Source organism: Emiliania huxleyi (genome assembly GCF_000372725.1).
Source record: "Emiliania huxleyi CCMP1516 unplaced genomic scaffold EMIHUscaffold_62, whole genome shotgun sequence".
NCBI classification, from domain to species: Eukaryota; Haptophyta; order Isochrysidales; family Noelaerhabdaceae; genus Emiliania; species Emiliania huxleyi.
This window is the reverse complement of record NW_005197351.1, coordinates 412,398-428,523: the sequence shown is the minus strand read 5'-3', so window position 1 is coordinate 428,523 and position 16,126 is coordinate 412,398. Positions and strand designations below refer to the sequence as shown.

Below are 16,126 nucleotides of genomic sequence, written 5' to 3'. Positions count from 1 at the left end.
ACCGCAGAGGCTCCCTTGGGGATGCCTGAGGCCACCCCAACCACTCACCAAGCCTTACGTGGACGAATTCAAACCTACTTTTATGGTTTACCCACACTAACGAGCGAGTAGTAGCGATGAGCTCACTAGCTAGAGCTCACACTAGAGGCCGTCATCGCATTCGCCCTGGGACCCAGCGCTGACTTCTGACTGTCGTTGCGGTCTATCCCTTTCTCGACTGTCTGAGCTTGTGCGTCTTGGGTCCGTGGTTGTGTTTTTGTGTGAACGGTGACTCGAAGAGAAATGCCCGCTTTACCACGGAGACGAGTCGTGAGGCAAGCCGGGTACACATGAGGGGCGCTCTTGTGCTGCTCTTTGCCGCATGCGGGCTGGCGGGGAAACACGGTGGTGCTGGGCACAAGCACCAAACACCAGCCTGCGTTGAGCATCCGAAGGAGTGCACAGACCTCTGCGCGAGCGTTGGCAAGTTTGTAGGAATGAACCGCAAAGGAGTGCAAGACGGACGTGGATGGAGCTGGTACTACCCAGCCGTGCAGAAGTACGCCACCTGCATTCGCGCGGAGAAGTGGGTGGAGGTGGGTGCCGCGTGGGGCGCGCTTGCAAAGCACATGCTGCAGCATGCGACGATCGAAGCAGGTGGGCCGATCGCGGAGTACCACATCGTCGACCCCTTTCTTGGCGGGTATGACGAGAAAGATCCGATGAGCCGGATGTTCCGGTTGGCCGTCGCGAACCAGTCCTACGAGAGCATCTCAATCGCGTGGGCCCAAAACATTGGCTGGGCTCTTGGCGGCGGCGGTGAGGCTGCCGCGGGCTGCCGCTTGCGCGTCCACCGCGAGACGTCCGTCAGCGGCGCGCGACTCTTTGCAGACAAGAGCGTCGACGCCGTGTTCATCGACGGGCTGCACACGTACGAGGGCGTGAAGGAGGACATCATCGCGTGGGCACCCAAGGTCAGGGAGGGCGGCTCGCTCATCTTCAACGACTACCCAAACACCGTGTGGTTTGCTGGCATCCAACGGGCAGTGGACGAGGAGGCCGCACGGCGCGGAGTATCGCTTCGCTTCATCAACCCAAAGCAGCATGACAACGCCGTCCTGGGTGGCGATCCCAACTGCGCTGAGCTGGCGCCTCCCCAAGCGAAAAGGCAGGGCAAAAAGCACGGCCACGGCAAAAAGCACGGCGACGCATAGCGCCGCCTACAGGCGACGCACACCGCCTCGATCCGGCCCGCCTAGTGTGGGGGAGGGCGGTCATGCCGCGGAGTACGGAGGGTTGCTCGTCCCCGAGCCCACCCCGGCACACAATAAAGCCTTCCAATGCGGGCGGTCAGGCCGTGCAGTACGGTTGCTCGTCCGTCGTCCCTGAGCCCACCTCGGCACACAATAAAGTCTACCAGTGCGGGCGTGTCGCCCCCTACCGTAAAGAGTCTCACCTTATGCTTTGAATCGGCCGAATGGGTGGGAGCGACAGACGGCGCAGCCCTGTCCGCTGCCGACTTGGGCGCGGGATGGCGCCTGTGCGGCACGGACCCGCAAGCGGCGCTCGTCGGAGGGGGCACCGTCCACCGAGACCGACCCTGGCGAGGAGCCGGCGAGCCGCTGGGGTGGGACGCGACGCAGCGAGACGCCTCACCGGCTGCCGTGCCGGCCCCTGTGTCGCGCCCCGCGCTCGCAGCGGCCGCCGCAGCCCTCGACCAGCCCCACAGCCTCATCGACACTCGATGCGATAGACGATGCTGTTGTCGCCATGGTTCCTCCTCTTCCAACATGTCCTCGCCCGACGGACGACGAAGGTGCGCGCATGTACGACCAGCAAGTCAAGTTGCACCACTTAGTGCTCGAACACATGGTGCACAACGACTGCTCGACCAACCCAGCCGCGCCGTGCATCAACCAAGAGGGCTTTTGCAGCAAAGGCTTCCCCAAGCCTTTTCGAGAGGCGACGACGTACAGCGAGATGGAAATATATCCCGACTACCGTCGCCCACGTCCATCGCCTGAGGCGCCGCCGCACGGTCGACAATCGGTGGGTGGTCCATTACCAAGCTCACATCAACGTCGAAGTATGCATCTCCATCGAGAGCGTCAAATATTTGTACAAATACATATGCAAGGGCATGCGTGCGTGCGTGCGTGCGTGCGTGCGTGCGTGCGTGCGTGCGTGCGTGCGTGCGTGCGTGCGTGCGTGCGTGCGTGCGTGCGCGGCTTGGACTTGGCCTTGAGCTTCTTGCCCACGTCCACAGCGCAGATCTCGACCTCGACCGTGACCTCCGTCTCGTCCACAAGCAGCTGGCCCAGCCGCTCGATCTGAACGCGCGCGGTGGACAGCGTGGGCTGGTCGCGGACCTTGAAGAAGAGCGCCTGCTTGCCGCTGAACAGCACCTTGCCCTGCAGGCCGATCTTGACGGAGGTGGGAATCTCGAACGACTCGCGCAGGTACGGCTCGAGGCGGCCCCAATCCTCGGCCGTGACGATGGAGTTCACTCGCAGCTCCGGGGGGCAGCTTGCGAGCAGCGTCACGTCGAAGGTGTCCTCATCGATCGGGTCGTCCTGCTTGATCAGGAAGCGCCACTGGAGCAGGCCCGCCTTGGCGGTGGCCGCCGTCTGCACGCGGGCCGCCTTCTTTGCGGCCTTCCTCTGCTCCCGCTTGAGCTCGCGCTCCTCGCGATCATCGCGTTCGCGCTGCATGCGCTCCTCGCGCTCCGCCGAATCCTCTGAGGACGACGAGGAGGAGGAGGAAAGGCTGCGGTCGCGGCCGCGGTCGCGGTCGCGGCTGCGGCTGCGCGGCTGCGACCCATATAGAGCTGGCGGGAAGGAGCGTCCATGCGCGCGCAGCGCGAAGAAGAAAAGAAAAACGGCTCGAATAGGCGAGATCGCCGCGAGATCGCACAAGATAGAACGAGATAGCTGGATTGATCTGGATCGCCCCAGATAGCACGTCAATCTGATGAAAAGAACCGGCCAGACCAGGGATGTCCGCCGCCACCGTCATCGCCGAGGTCAAGAAGATCGCCAAGGCGGAGCCGGCCGCCAGCGGCCAGTCGCCCGCGACCGACAAGGCGAAGAAGGAGGAGCCCACGACGCCGGCGCAGAAGCGCCAGGCCGCGGCCGTCGCCGCGCGACGTCCAGCGGCGCCCGCCCGGTGCGTGCCCGCACCACGCCCGCGCGCAAGATGTGAGACGTGCTCTGAGTCATAGTGCGCCGCCGCCCGCGCACTCGCTCGCACGGCTTCCGTTCCGTCGTCGTGTCCAGCTCCTCTTCCTCGAGTAGCGGCGTCGCCGATGACGACGAGCCGCTCGCGAGCGACTCCGAGTCGCTGCTTGACCAGGCCATAGCGGCGCACGCGGCGCACGTGTAGATTTATAGGTGTGTGTGTGGACCGGCGCCGAGTATCTTTCCTTCCATACATTCACATGCTGTGAGCTTTGTTGCGTGAAACACCGACCCGTCCCCTGTGGGCAGGTGGAAGTGTCAGAACCGGTTGACCCCGCAACCGGTCTGACAAATGGAGCAGACCTACTTGCATCTCGGTGGAGGGCCAGACCCACAGGACGATTGCTGCAGCACGTAGACGGGAGGAGACTGGGAGGAGAGAGGCTTGATTGTGTAGCGCAGCTCCATCTCTCCACCCCCCGGGGAAAAAAACGGCTCTCGAGTATCGTCTGTGGGAGCTTTCCTAGCAAGCCTCTGTTTCTTTGTCGTCCGCCGTGTCACGCGCAGTGCGTGACCTTCGGCGCACGCCAGCTCACCTGCTTTGAAGCAAACCCGCCCCCTTTGGGGGCGGGGCCCTCGAGGGCCTCAACTCTAGTCCCATATTTATACTCGTGCAACAACCCGTGAGCACTAACCCGCGCTAACCCGCGCTTACCGACAGAGTCACGCAAGGCCGGCCGCACCGTCGTTCTCCTATGCCTGGCTCGCCACGCCACTCCAAGGGTCGCGTCGCCACACTTGTGTTCTCCACAGCGCTCGCCCTCCTCCCTCTGGTAGCTTCGCTGGCCGCTCCCCGTGTGCAGCGGGGCCCAGTAAGTCGCGGAATCGCCAAATGTCACAACCCGGTCCACCCAGCTGGCCCGCGCCGTGCTGCCGCTCATCACGCGCTGCTTCGCATCCGCCGGCGCCGTGCCGCCAGGCGGTGTAGAGCTCGAGTCGCTCGTGCGGCTGATGGTGGCGGGGCGGGCGGGAAGGCTGGAGGCCGAGAGCCGCGTGCAAAATCTTCTGTCGCCGTGTTGCAGCCGGGCCGAGGGCGCGTCCGACTTCACGCTGGCGGCGCTGCTCGAGGCGACGCGGCGAGTGCACGCCTTTGTCTCGGCCGCGCTGCTGCCGGCCCTCGGCGACGGCGTCGACGTGCAGACGCTGACGGTGGCGCGGCTCAACGAGTGCGCCCTGCCGGCGGCGGAGGAGGGGTCGTTCGAGGCGCGGCTGCTCGAGCTGCTGCGTGCGCGAGCGAGAGGAGGACTCCAAACGGTGCAGGCAGCACCAGGAGGCAGAGCTCATGCAGTTCGCCGCAGCCGAGAAGCGGCAGGAGCGCGACGCGTCCCGGCACGGCCGCGCAGCCTCCGCAGCCGCAGCCGCAGAGGCCCAGTCGCCGGGCTCCTGCCCCGAGGGCCCTCCTCCCTCCCTCCCGCCGCCGAGCTGGGTGGACAGCCTGGGCTCGCCCATTCGGTTCTCCGAGCTTTCCGTGCCGATGGGACGGCTACGGTCGCGTCTCTCTCTCTGAAGGAAGTGGTTGGATCGTTCGTTGAGGTAGTTGGGTACGAGGGACAGGTCGCGTCTCTCTCTGCCGAGCTCGAGTCGATGCGGCACGACGAGGAGCGGTGGGCCTCGCCGCACTTTCCGCGGCGGCAGGGGAGTGCGGGCGAGGCTGCCCGCGCGCACCACGAGGCGGCGGGCGGGGCGCGCGAGGGGGACAGCGCACATTCACGACATGTCGCCTGACACGTCCGCGACATGTCCCCCGCAGGCTGCAGGCGGGCCGGGCCGCGGCGGAGGCGACGGGCAGGAGGGTCCGCTCTCCGGCTTGAGCCTCCACCGCGAGGTCGTCTCCGAGCTCTCCCTCAGCCAGCCTGAGGCGGCGGCGGCGGCGCAGCTGGCCGAGGCGGTGTCGGCGGCGCTCGAGGCACGCCCCGCTCGACGCGCCCCGCAGCCGCGCCTGCTTTCTCCGCGGCGTGCGGCTCGACGCGAGGCGGCCGCCGCCGCAGGAGTCGCCCTCGCGCAGATCCGCGCCGAGCGGGCGGCGAGCGGCGAGGCGCTGCTGTGGGGCGAGGCGTTGCGCGGAGGCTCGCCCGCCTTCGAGGTCCTCTCCCCCTCGCGGCTGCACGAGGTCGCGCGCGGCCTCCGCCGCCGCGCCGTCGAGCGCGCGGCGGTGCGCGGCGAGGTGCCGCAGATCGCTGCTCCGGGGACCCTCCAGGGACCCTCTAGGACCCCTTCTAGGTGCGCTCCCAGAGGCGCGCTCCCTCCGCTCGAGGCTGGTCGAGCTGCGCGTGTCGCTCGCCGACCTCGAGGCGCGTATCGCCGCCGTCTCCGCCGCGCCGCCCGCCGATGGCCGCCCGCCGCCGGACGACGGTAAGTGGCTGCTTCGCATGCTGCGCCACGCGGACAACGCCGCGGCGCGCCGGACGCCCGAGGCCGGCCAGACGCTCGAGTCGGCGGCGCAGCTCGCCTCCCTCGCAAGGGTGGAGACGAGGGGGTCACAGTGCCCGAGGTGCGCTCCGCATGCTCACGCGCGGAGGAGGCGGAGGAGGAGGAGGAGGAGGAGGCGGCCTCGCGCGGAATGAGGGCGGCGTGACTGACGCCGCCTCGTTGCTGACGGTTCGAAGGTGGCGCGCCAATCTCGGCTGCATCTCGCACGGGGTGCGGTGCCGGTGGCACGCCCACCCGCACAAGCGGTCGATGCTCGACCGGCTCCGGCGCTCGGCCAAGGGGGGCCCGTCCCAGACGCTCGCCGCCGAGCTGGAGCACGTGCAGGTCGGAGGCCGACCCCCGGCGACAGAGGCGGAGTCGCGGCTTGTCGAGGCCCACACACCAGCGCGAGCAGAGAGTGTGCGCGAGGGAGTAACGTCCTAAATTCTGTTAAAATCTTTTACATCGATAATGCGCCGCGGGGATCGCCAATGAATTTGTTTCGTCGGCCGACGGGGGCGGGATCCCACACCAGCGCGCCGCGCGCATTTGGCTCCCCTGGGATCCGTCGGCCATGCTGGCGCCGCTTCTCTCGCTACCGTTGGGCCAAGCCAGCGTCCCGTGCGGCTCGATAGCGACAGTGGATGTGGATGCTTGTGGCCGATTCAATTCGGTAACAGAGGTTCACGCTAGCACTTTGGACAATTGCCTCGCCCAATGCAAGGTTTTTGCGCGCGAGGACCGATGCAAGTATGTGGTCTTCGAATTTGACTTGGGATCATCGCCTCGTGAAAACTGTATCATCATGAATGACCACTTGGACGGACGCATCGACCACTGCCAGACCCAGGGCAGGCTCCTCGACTCCAAGTGCCAGGATGCCTCTGCGAATGAGACGTGCGCGTACCTCCCAGCCGTCTGCATGGTGAACCTCCCACACGGCGACTCTGACGATAAGGAGACCTACATGCAAACGTGGAGAGACAATGAGATGCCAGCCAACTTTCAACTCTGCGAAAACAAGTGCCAGAACGTGCTCGACTCAAAGAGAATTGACACTGGTTACGTCTACTACGAGAAAGGAGGTGAAGCTCCTTTCTGCAAGTGCTGGGCAGACAGCCCAGTGGTCAACATCGGCGGCGGCCCTGGCGCTGAGTTGCTGCCGTTCTATCTCTATAGCCTCAAAAGGTCATCGCCGTTCTACACAAACTGCAAGAAGGTCATCGCAGCTCCTAACGTCAATGTTGGAGCGTGCGACAAAGCGTTCGCAGACGGCTTCGGTCTCGCACCGCCCTCGCCTGACCCCGACGTCAGCTGGTGCAACGGGAATGAGACCAGCCTAGGTGCTGCACAGGTCATGGTGGTGGTGTCGACACAGATGATTGGAGACAAGGCATTGTTGCTGTCGCCCAATGCGTGCGACGACATGACCGCCGAGGGATGTGCTCTGACTGGCTCTCACCCGATGATCTCGTGCTGGCTCGTGGACGGCGGCCAAGTTCTCAGTGGAAACTCTCTCGGGATCAGCGCACGGCTGCAGCTGGGACCAACGCTGTCTGACGCGGTGGACGACGTCATAATAGATAAAATCATCGATGCTGGCGGTGAGCACAGCACGTTCCAGTTCAACTTGCGGGATTCTCATCGATGCCCAGATGACACTCTCTGCAACCTTCTTCTTAGCGCCCCTCCGTCGGCCCCTGAAGCATCTCCCCCTCCCCCCGCAACCCCGTGCTCGGACGGGCCTAGGATGAGGGTGCAGATAGGTAATGGTCCGGCGGCCAACAAAATCCTCAATGTTCATTCCGGTGACCTGGGCAATGTGGGAATCCTGGACGGAAAGATTTCGTGCTGGCTCTTGGACAGCACTGGAAGCCCTGTCACTGTAAGCCCTCTTGGGATCCCCGCCTTACTGACGCCCGACGGCGGAGACCAGGAGGCCGTCGTGATTGACAGAATCGAGGAATTCTGCATTGACGCAGAATCGTGTATTTTTGGATTCCTTTTGGCAGCGGTTCACACGTGCCCGGACAATACTTTGTGCACCCTCCTCCTTCACTCCCCTCCGCCGCCGCCGCACCCTCCTCTCTTCCCGGCCATCGCGCCTCCCCTCGCCCCCTTCCCCCCTACCGCCCCCGGCTACCCCGCGGGCACCTCCACCACAGAAGTCATCATCTCGCTCATCGTGAAGAACTTCCGCTGCGCGGACGCCGCTGCGACAGCGGTCAAAGTCGCAAAGCGGTTCTCCGCGCCAACGGCGAACGTCGCGTGTGGGGGGGCGAGCACGCGTCGTCGCCGCCTCACAGACGACCTCTCCCTCACCATCACCATTCCGACCATCGCCGCGAACCACGACGCCGTCTTGAACTCAGCGACCACGCTCTTTCAGGATGAGGAGGCCGCAACCGCGCTGCTCGGTGCATCGGTGTACTCGGGCAGCGCGACCGTCACTGACACCTCAAACGGCGGCGCGGACAAGGACCCGCACCTTGCATTCCCTCACGGCGGCACGGCGGACTTCCGAGGCAGGAATGGGATCTACTACAGCTTCCTCTCCTCGCCCGGCCTCGCCGTCAACGTCAAGACCGAGGCGAGGGGAGCTTGAAACCGCGCCACGCGCCGGTCACCAGCACATCGCTGCAAGACCCCCCCCCCCCTCCCCCCCCTCCGCCCTCAGGACGCCACATTCAAGCTCCACAACTCCAAGCTGATGGTGGACGGCTCCTTCATCACCGAGGTGCATCTCTCCGCACGGACCGCCAGACCCGCTGGCAAGAGCGCTTGGGCGAACGCCTCCTTCTGGGCCGCCGAGCTGTCCGACTTCAACACGGGTGCGTCCCTGCGTCTCACACCTCTCCACGAAGACCCGGAAAACGACTGCGTTCTACCGCGCTGCCCCACCCACGCAGGGTGGAAGGTCATCAATGGCTCGTGCTCGGGCGCATACTTTGAGTTCGGCCTCAACGGCCGCAAGACGTGCGGCGATCTCGCCATACGGATGAGGTACGCCAGCGCGACCTTCACATTCCGCGAGGCGTGGACCGTCGTCGTGCGCGGTAACCATGTGTTTGATCGTGTCACCGGCCCGACCCACCGCCTCGACCTGACGTTCAAGGAGGCCGCCGGAGCAGCGGCGCGGACCCTGCCGCACGGCATCATCGGCCAAACTTTCTCGTCGAGTGCGCCGCGCCACGGGAAGCAGGACGTCTACCCTGAGTTTGGCCGCGTCGCGACGTCCGCGATGGCGGAAGGCGCCGCGGCTGCGCTGCCAACAGGACCTCGGCCGCCGCGGCTCAGTGCGTTCTGAGGCTGCGCCTCCGCACCGCAGGCGCCATCGAGGGGACCGCGGCCATGTACGAGGTGGCGTCGCCCTTCGCCACCAACTTTGCCTTCTCTCGCTTTGGCGCCACCGAGCTCGCCGTGACAGCTGGCGGGCTCGCCTCGCTCGCGGCGGGAGCGGAGGCGACCTCGACAGAGCGGGAGTAGAGGCTCCGGGCGGGGGAGCTGGCATGTGGAGTTGTGGTCCATGGAGCTCCACATTTGGGGGGCGGAGCCGCGGCCGGCAGGGGATATCAATGACCCGAGTGCAAACGAATTTAACAGTACAATCTCTCACACAGCGCAGATTTGAAGGGGTGCGCCGCGCGGTCTTGAGGTTGACCCCGGCTAGTCGCCTGGATATTCACAATTCGGCGATACAAACACTGCCTGCCAGCGCGGGGAGCCTCTGGCTCTGCCCTCGCTTTCATCGTCCCGCCGCAAAAGGAACAGTAAACACTCTGCATCCGGATCTAACGTACGATGTGTGAAGGCGCCCTGCCACATCTTCGCTGCAGATGGGCTCGCAGCCGCGCAATTTCTGCGCGCACGCTAAGCCGCAGGACCACCTGCCGCGCCGCTGCCGCCATGCGCTGCAGCGAGGCGTTGCGCGCCTGGCTGTGGTCCATCACGTACATGATGCGGTCCGCCAGGTCGGACATGTCGCTGCGCACGGGGATGTAGTGCTCCCAAGGCACGAGCTCGTGGTGGTACCACATTCGGAACCTGGACACGCTCACGAGATGGCCAGGTCATGCGGCGTACCCGCAGCTATTCGTCACAGCATCGAGGGGAAGGGATCTCGGCACCTGTCTGATGCCACCCACAGGACGGCGCTCCCTCCGAGCAGCTTGAAGAAGAGGCCTATATGATAATCACACCACGCTGACAGTCGACTAAGGAACGCGGTGATGATACAACATTGAGCGGCTCGAAGCAGAGGCGCAATTCCACTCGTTAATCTCGGCTGATCTCGGCTAATCTCGGCTAATCTCAACAGAGGCGCCGTTCCACTCGTTCGCCCAGCCGTCGATGGCCACGACGGCGCGGCTGCCGGAGAGGAGGACAGGTCCTACGGCAGAGGACGGGATGCTGGAGTTGATGTTCGCCACACACCACCACCAAGCCCCCACCCCGCCATTCAGATTCAACGCTGTCGAGACTAGCCCCTCGCCCCGCTTTGAAGAAATGATATGGGAGGTTGTTCGGGTGTGAGTCGGGTGTGGCCAAGCACCTGCCATCCTTCCGTGCAGCCGCGGGTCCGCAATGTCCAGCCGGCCCCTCCCCAGTCCCTCGGGCAGTGAGCGGTTCAGTGCGGCCGACAGCTGCAGCAGGCGGGAGCGTTGAGAGGCGTTGCTCATGACATGCCCTCGCCAGACGACCGCATCTCGCTTTTGCTCCCAGGGGACGGCCCACGCGCTGCTGGCGGCGCTCATTCGGACGGGGTTTGTGGCCGTTACGGCACCATGCACGATCGTGTACCCATTGCTCGCTACGAACCAGGGATCTGGCATGATGTACGGCGCTGACGCCGGGGACATATTGCCTGCCCGCAAGGGCTCTGCCCACGAGGTGGCCAGCCAGCCGGCGCTGTGGATGTCCTTTAGAATGCGCAGTACTGTGCTTTCCCGTCGCTCGCGAAACAGCCCGGGGTCGCCATGGTGGTATGCGATGATGCAGGGCTGGCGCACACCTCTCCCTGCTGATTGGAAGAACTGCCTCACGGCCAAGGCCCGAGTCTCTGCTTGGGCATTTCTCGCCCTGCCGTCGCACCGCCGACTGCTGCTCGCGCCGACCGAGCGGCACAGGCAATACTGAAACCCGCGATGATACATCTTGGCATCGCCACCGCCGAGGTCGACGCAAGTCAGCCGCCTAAAAAGAGGCGAGAGCCCAAAAGCGCTGTGGTTCATGGTGCACCAACGCTCGCAGCTAAGGACGCTGCGCCGGTCGAGGTTTGGCCCAACCGCCATCACTCCTGGGAAAGCAGCAGTATAGGCAGGCAGCGTTCAGTCAGGCTGCGAAGCAAACGGCGAGGGCACCCGGCGAAGCAAGCTCTTGAGCCTCGCTCCATGTTTTTTGTTGTAAAATTCTTTTTTTACACTGCGTTGAATCTGTCTTTCGACGGTGGCGCAGTGCTACGCGCGAAGTGGGTCAAGAAAGCCATAACGCGGCTGGGGTGGCATTGCGCCGTCAACCAAACACTTCCTCCACGTGTTCGCCAAGCAAGGAAGGAAGGAAGCGGTGGGCGGAGTGTGTATCGCGCGCCTTGCGGGGGGCGCGCGGAAAAGAGGAAAGCGCCATCGCCATGGTGCTGCAAGCAGCGCCGGGTGACGACGACTTACCGCCTCCTGGTCCCCCTCGGCATACCTCCGCTGCTTAATGTTTGGCGACTCCGAACCCGTGAATGAAGCTTCCCCGAGCGCGGGTTACCCCGCACACGGGTCAGCCTGCCAGCCACGTATCCACGCAAGCGTGGTCCGCGCGCACGGCATACTCGCCAGACAGCGCAGAGGCTAGGCGACCGGGGAAGGACTAGCTCAAGGGCAACACAGCGTCACCAGCCGTTGGCGCGCAGAACGAGTCTGCGGCCCCCGGTTGGGACGAGTGCGCGACGCGGACGAGCCGCTCAATATGGCGGCAGCTCGCGCTGCCGGCGGGGTTGGTTGGGGAGAGCCGGCACGGGGAAGGCCGGCCTCTCCGGAGGGGTCGCCCCCTGGAGGGGCCCCAAAGGGCCCCTCGGGGGGGGCGGGGGCCCCCGCCCCGAGGGGCGGGGGCAGGTTCGTCGCCTAGCGCGATGGTAGCTCGTCGACGTAGTCGTTCCATTTGTTGCCGCTGTGACCCTCCACATGCCTCCACGTCACGGTGTGTTTGGCGCGATGGCGTTGCCACAGAGGGACCGAAGGCGCTCCGCCAGCTGTCTGTTCGTTTTGGGGGTCACCCGCCCCATCATGCATGCCGCCGCGAACTCGCTATCGGTGCGCACTACTCCGCGTGAGTCCGCTCGTTGCGGTGACGAGGATAGGAGAGCCCGGAGGAGCTCGGCTAGGGCGGTTAGCTCCTGTTCGCCGTGTGGGGGGGGGTGGACGACAGCTTCACCAGACTCAGCTCTCGGTCGAGTCAGTGCCTAACAGCTCAGTGAGCGCCTCCCGCCACCCCCCGGCCAGGCGTGGTGTGGACGCGAGAATAAATAGCCGACGGCCCCGCACCACGGAACAACTGCGGAAGAAGGGGAGGTCAGACCTACCCTACCTACCCCGTCATCAGGTCCGCCCAAGCAAAAAAAGTGCACACCTGACCTCTCAGCTCAAAGGGGGAATTTATTTGTTTGGGCAGTGTTCGACCGGGCTAGTACTTGCCCTTGCCCGTCTTTGTTTTAGTAGTTAGTCTTGAGGGGTTGCCCTTGGCCGTTCGGCTGATTTATAAGATCCGCGAGACCTCGAGAGAGAAGTGCCGAAGGCGCTCTTTTTGATCGAGCAGTCGAGAAGCCACACCCTTTCGCATCACACGGCCGGCAGGCTGTATCTACTCAACTGCTCCGCTTACACTTACCTGTGAAGTGTGAACAGCGGATTTTAGCGTTCTCCTTGAACGATATCGGTGTCGAAACACCACTCTGACAGCGCTCACAGCTGCGCACATGCAGGCGACCCTGTTCGGCGAGGACGGTCGCTGGCGCGGCGAGCCTCGTCAGCGCGACTGCGGAAGCGACAGGCAGCGATGGAGGGACGAGCCGCGACGGCGCGATGAGCCGCGACGGCGCGATGAGCAGCGCGAGCGTTGGTCCGACGAGCGGCGCGGCTGCAACGACCGCCGGTGCAGAGACGAGCGCGAGCGCGACTGGCACGATCGGCGCGACGATTGGTACCACGATCCCAGGCGCGACTATGACCGGCGCGACCGCCGGGGCGAGGGGCAGCCTCAGCACAGCGACCGCCGGTTGAGTCCGCCGGTGCGCGGTGCGGGATCGCGCGACGAGCGACAGAGCTCTGCTGCTGGCGGTCAGCTCAATGCTAAGCAGCTCAACGGCCACATCTCGCATGCCAACGGCGCCGACGAGCTGCTCAGGCTCTTTGCTGCCCACAGCGCGAGCTTGAACCACATCCACGCTGCGAACCTGTGGAACAAACTGGGCAAGCAGCGCATCGAGCGGCGGCACGAGGGGCGGCTTGAGCAGCTGGTGCAACGCACGCTCGACCTGGTTTCTTCGTGCCGAGCACGCGAGCTGGCCAACGTGTCTCACGGCGTTGCAAAGTGTGGCCTGCAGGCGAGGGTGGTGCACCCGTTGTTCGTAGCGGTGGCGGAGGCGGCGGTGCGTGGCGGGCTGGCTGGCTTCAACCCTCAGGACATGGCCAACACGGTGTGGGCGTATGCGACGGCGGGCGTGGCTGCGGACGCGCTCTACGAGGCGGTGGCGGAGGCGGCGGTGCGCGGCGGGCTGGCCGGCTTTACGCCTCAGAACCTGTCCAACACGGCGTGGGCGTATGCGAAGGCGGGCGTGGCTGCAGACGCGCTGTACGCGGCGGTGGCGGAGGCGGCGGTGCGCGGCGGGCTGGCCGGCTTTACGCCTCAGGACATGGCCAACACGGTGTGGGCGTATGTGACGGCGGGCGTGGCTGCAGACGCGCTGTACGCGGCGGTGGCGGAGGCGGCGGTGCGCAGCGGGCTGGCTGGCTTCAAGCCTCAGGAACTGGCCAACACGGTGTGGGCGTATGCGACGGCGGGCGTGGCTGCAGACGCGCTGTACGCGGCGGTGGCGGAGGCGGCGGTGCGCAGCGGGCTGGCTGGCTTCAAGCCTCAGGAACTGGCCAACACGGTGTGGGCGTATGCGACGGCGGGCGTGGCTGCGGACGCGCTCTACGAGGCGGTGGCGGAGGCGGCGGTGCGCGGCGGGCTGGCCGGCTTTACGCCTCAGAACCTGTCCAACACGGCGTGGGCGTATGCGACGGCGGGCGTGGCTGCAGACGCGCTGTACGCGGCGGTGGCGGAGGCGGCGGTGCGCGGCGGGCTGGCCGGCTTCAACCCTCAGGACATGGCCAACACGGTGTGGGCGTATGTGACGGCGGGCGTGGCTGCAGACGCGCTGTACGCGGCGGTGGCGGAGGCGGCGGTGCGCAGCGGGCTGGCTGGCTTCAAGCCTCAGGAACTGGCCAACACGGTGTGGGCGTATGCGACGGCGGGCGTGGCTGCAGACGCGCTGTACGCGGCGGTGGCGGAGGCGGCGGTGCGTGGCGGGCTGGCTGGCTTCAACCCTCAGAGCCTGGCCAACACGGTGTGGGCGTATGCGACGGCGGGCGTGGCTGCGGACGCGCTGTACGAGGCGGTGGCGGAGGCGGCGGTGCGCGGCGGGCTGGCCGGCTTTACGCCTCAGAACCTGTCCAACACGGTGTGGGCGTATGCGACGGCGGGCGTGGCTGCAGACGCTCTGTTCGCGGCGGTGGCGGAGGCGGCGGTGCGCGGCGGGCTGGCTGGCTTCAACCCTCAGAACCTGGCCAACATGGTGTGGGCGTTTGCGACGGCAGACCAGTACCACGCGCTGCTGTTCGCCGAGTGCTCGCGCGTGGTCAGCGGCTCCCTTTGGGAGGGTCCGTCGGGTTATGGCATCGATGAGCGCCGTCAGCTGCACCAGTGGCAGCTCTGGCTCTTTTTGGAACACGCCGCAGACGCGCAGCAGCACCTTCTCTCCGAGTCCGAGCGGCGGCTCTGCTGCGACGCCATGCACGATACACAAGTGAGGGTCTCGGCGCTGCAGCGCTCCGTCGCGGCTGCCCTCGCCGCCGTCCGTTTCGGCTTCGAGGAGGAGTACGACGAGCCGCGCACCGGCTACTCGCTCGACCTGGCGCTGCCCTCTTCACGCATCGCGATCGAGGTGGACGGCCCGACTCACTTCCTGCTGCCCGACGGCCGGGGTGTGCGCAAACCCAACGGGCACACGCTCCTCAAGCGGCGCCTCCTCGCGGCGGCCGGCTGGCGGGTGATCAGCGTCCCGTTCTTCGCGTGGGACGGCTTGCGTTCGGCCGGTGAGCGGCAAGCCTACCTGGAGTGGGTGGTCGCCTCGCAATAGTAGTCTACTCTTGTACCACCGAGCGCGGCCCCCCCAGAGAAACGCTGTGTGAGAGAGAGCCCGCGGGCGCGGCGACAACATATCTCATATGTGTAGAGCCGTACTGCAGTCCGTGTTTACAAGTTGCGGGACATCTTTCTTCTTACATCAGACTTGTGTGAGGAGAGTGAGGTACACCGCACGTACTCGTACTGTGGTGCCCCAAAACAGCCAACACGCAACAGGGTTCGAGGGTGTACGCACTCCTTCAGCTCTCATGAAGGGCGGCGGGCCGTGTCCGGAGAAGGTGCCGGCCGCGGCGCCCTCGCCCCTCCCTCCCCCCACCCCCCCTTCCCCCCCTCCAGATCGTCTTCCCCCCTCCGCCCGCCTCCCTTCCCGCCTGCCTCCACAGCCCTTTTCGATCGCGCGCAGGCCCGCGTCGCCATCTCCGGCATGCCGGCAGCCCACTTTACCATCGCCTCCTCGGTCGCTGCCGCTTCCCTCGCAGTACGAGGTCGGCATGCCGCCAAGCCCGCCGCCGCCAAGCCCGCCTCCCCCGTCGCCGCCCCCACCGAGCCCACCTCCCCCGCCGCCGCCCGCTCCCTCACCCCCTCCACCGTCTCCACCACCGCCATCGCCCCCGCCGCCAAGCCCGCCGCCCCAAGCCCGCCGCCGCCAAGCCCGCCGCCGCCAAGCCCGCCGCCGCCAAGCCCGCCAGCCCCGTCGCCGCCACCGCCAAGCCCTCCTCCGCCGTCCAACCCCGCCCCCTCAGCCCCCCCTCACTGCACCTTCACCCCGCCCCCGCCCCGCCCCCCGCGCAGGTTCTACTTCTTCGTCGGCATCGCCACATCGTCTGCGACGACTTCTACGCCGAGGCGATCGATGAGGTGGTCGAGGTGCTCAAGAGGTGTGCCCGAGGTCGTCGCCGGCGCACCCTTCATGGCGGTCGGGTCGTCGGCGCCCGAGTTCTTCACGGTGATTCGCCCCGCTCGTGACCGAGTCGGACGACGGCGTCGGCGACGTCGTCGCCGCGCCGCCGTCTTCAACTCGATGACCATCGTCGGCCTGACTGGCATCTTTGCCCCCGGGCACAGGCGATCGCCTTTCAACCCCCCGTCCATTCCACACCCCTCCCACCCCC

General features: G+C 66.0%; 4 protein-coding genes across 4 annotated transcripts; 3 read left to right on the top strand and 1 right to left on the bottom strand.

Annotated features, from left to right (window-relative positions):
• Positions 1-307: 307 nt before the first annotated feature.
• On the top strand, positions 308-1,442 carry EMIHUDRAFT_357839 (hypothetical protein). The gene has a single exon (XM_005763756.1). The coding sequence runs from the start codon at positions 330-332 to the stop codon at positions 1,191-1,193; it is 864 nt and encodes a 287-aa protein (XP_005763813.1). The 5' UTR covers positions 308-329; the 3' UTR covers positions 1,194-1,442.
• Positions 1,443-2,974: 1,532 nt separating this feature from the next.
• EMIHUDRAFT_104796 (hypothetical protein) lies at positions 2,975-9,110 on the top strand (the record flags this gene model as incomplete). Its single annotated transcript, XM_005763755.1, has 11 exons — positions 2,975-3,144; positions 3,465-3,498; positions 4,071-4,469; positions 4,966-5,379; positions 5,450-5,706; positions 5,822-5,969; positions 6,349-7,228; positions 7,790-8,202; positions 8,302-8,455; positions 8,534-8,920; positions 8,953-9,110. 11 exons carry the CDS (start codon positions 2,975-2,977, stop codon positions 9,108-9,110), a joined length of 3,414 nt encoding a protein of 1,137 aa, XP_005763812.1.
• A 167-nt stretch (positions 9,111-9,277) lies between these two features.
• Positions 9,278-10,384, bottom strand: EMIHUDRAFT_437636 (hypothetical protein). The gene is made up of 4 exons (XM_005763754.1): positions 10,177-10,384; positions 9,949-10,014; positions 9,752-9,806; positions 9,278-9,668 (listed from the first exon to the last, which is right to left on the bottom strand). Exons 1-4 carry the CDS (start codon positions 10,376-10,378, stop codon positions 9,416-9,418), a joined length of 576 nt encoding a protein of 191 aa, XP_005763811.1. The 5' UTR covers positions 10,379-10,384; the 3' UTR covers positions 9,278-9,415.
• A 4,269-nt stretch (positions 10,385-14,653) lies between these two features.
• EMIHUDRAFT_357835 (hypothetical protein) lies at positions 14,654-15,166 on the top strand. The gene has a single exon (XM_005763753.1). It carries the CDS (start codon positions 14,659-14,661, stop codon positions 15,004-15,006), a length of 348 nt encoding a protein of 115 aa, XP_005763810.1. The 5' UTR covers positions 14,654-14,658; the 3' UTR covers positions 15,007-15,166.
• Positions 15,167-16,126: the final 960 nt, after the last annotated feature.

Excerpts from the sequence above, each read along its gene's own strand:
- EMIHUDRAFT_437636 (XM_005763754.1), bottom strand. The coding sequence starts at position 10,378 with ATGAGCGCCGCCAGCAGCGCGTGGGCCGTCCCCTGGGAGCAAAAGCGA. Across the intron at positions 10,015-10,176 it reads GCTGCACGGAAGGATGGCAG|GACCTGTCCTCCTCTCCGGC; the intron begins GTGCTTGGCCAC and ends CCTCTGCCGTAG. Across the intron at positions 9,669-9,751 it reads CTGTGGGTGGCATCAGACAG|GTTCCGAATGTGGTACCACC; the intron begins GTGCCGAGATCC and ends GAGCGTGTCCAG.
- EMIHUDRAFT_357835 (XM_005763753.1), top strand. The coding sequence starts at position 14,659 with ATGCACGATACACAAGTGAGGGTCTCGGCGCTGCAGCGCTCCGTCGCG.
- EMIHUDRAFT_357839 (XM_005763756.1), top strand. The coding sequence starts at position 330 with ATGAGGGGCGCTCTTGTGCTGCTCTTTGCCGCATGCGGGCTGGCGGGG.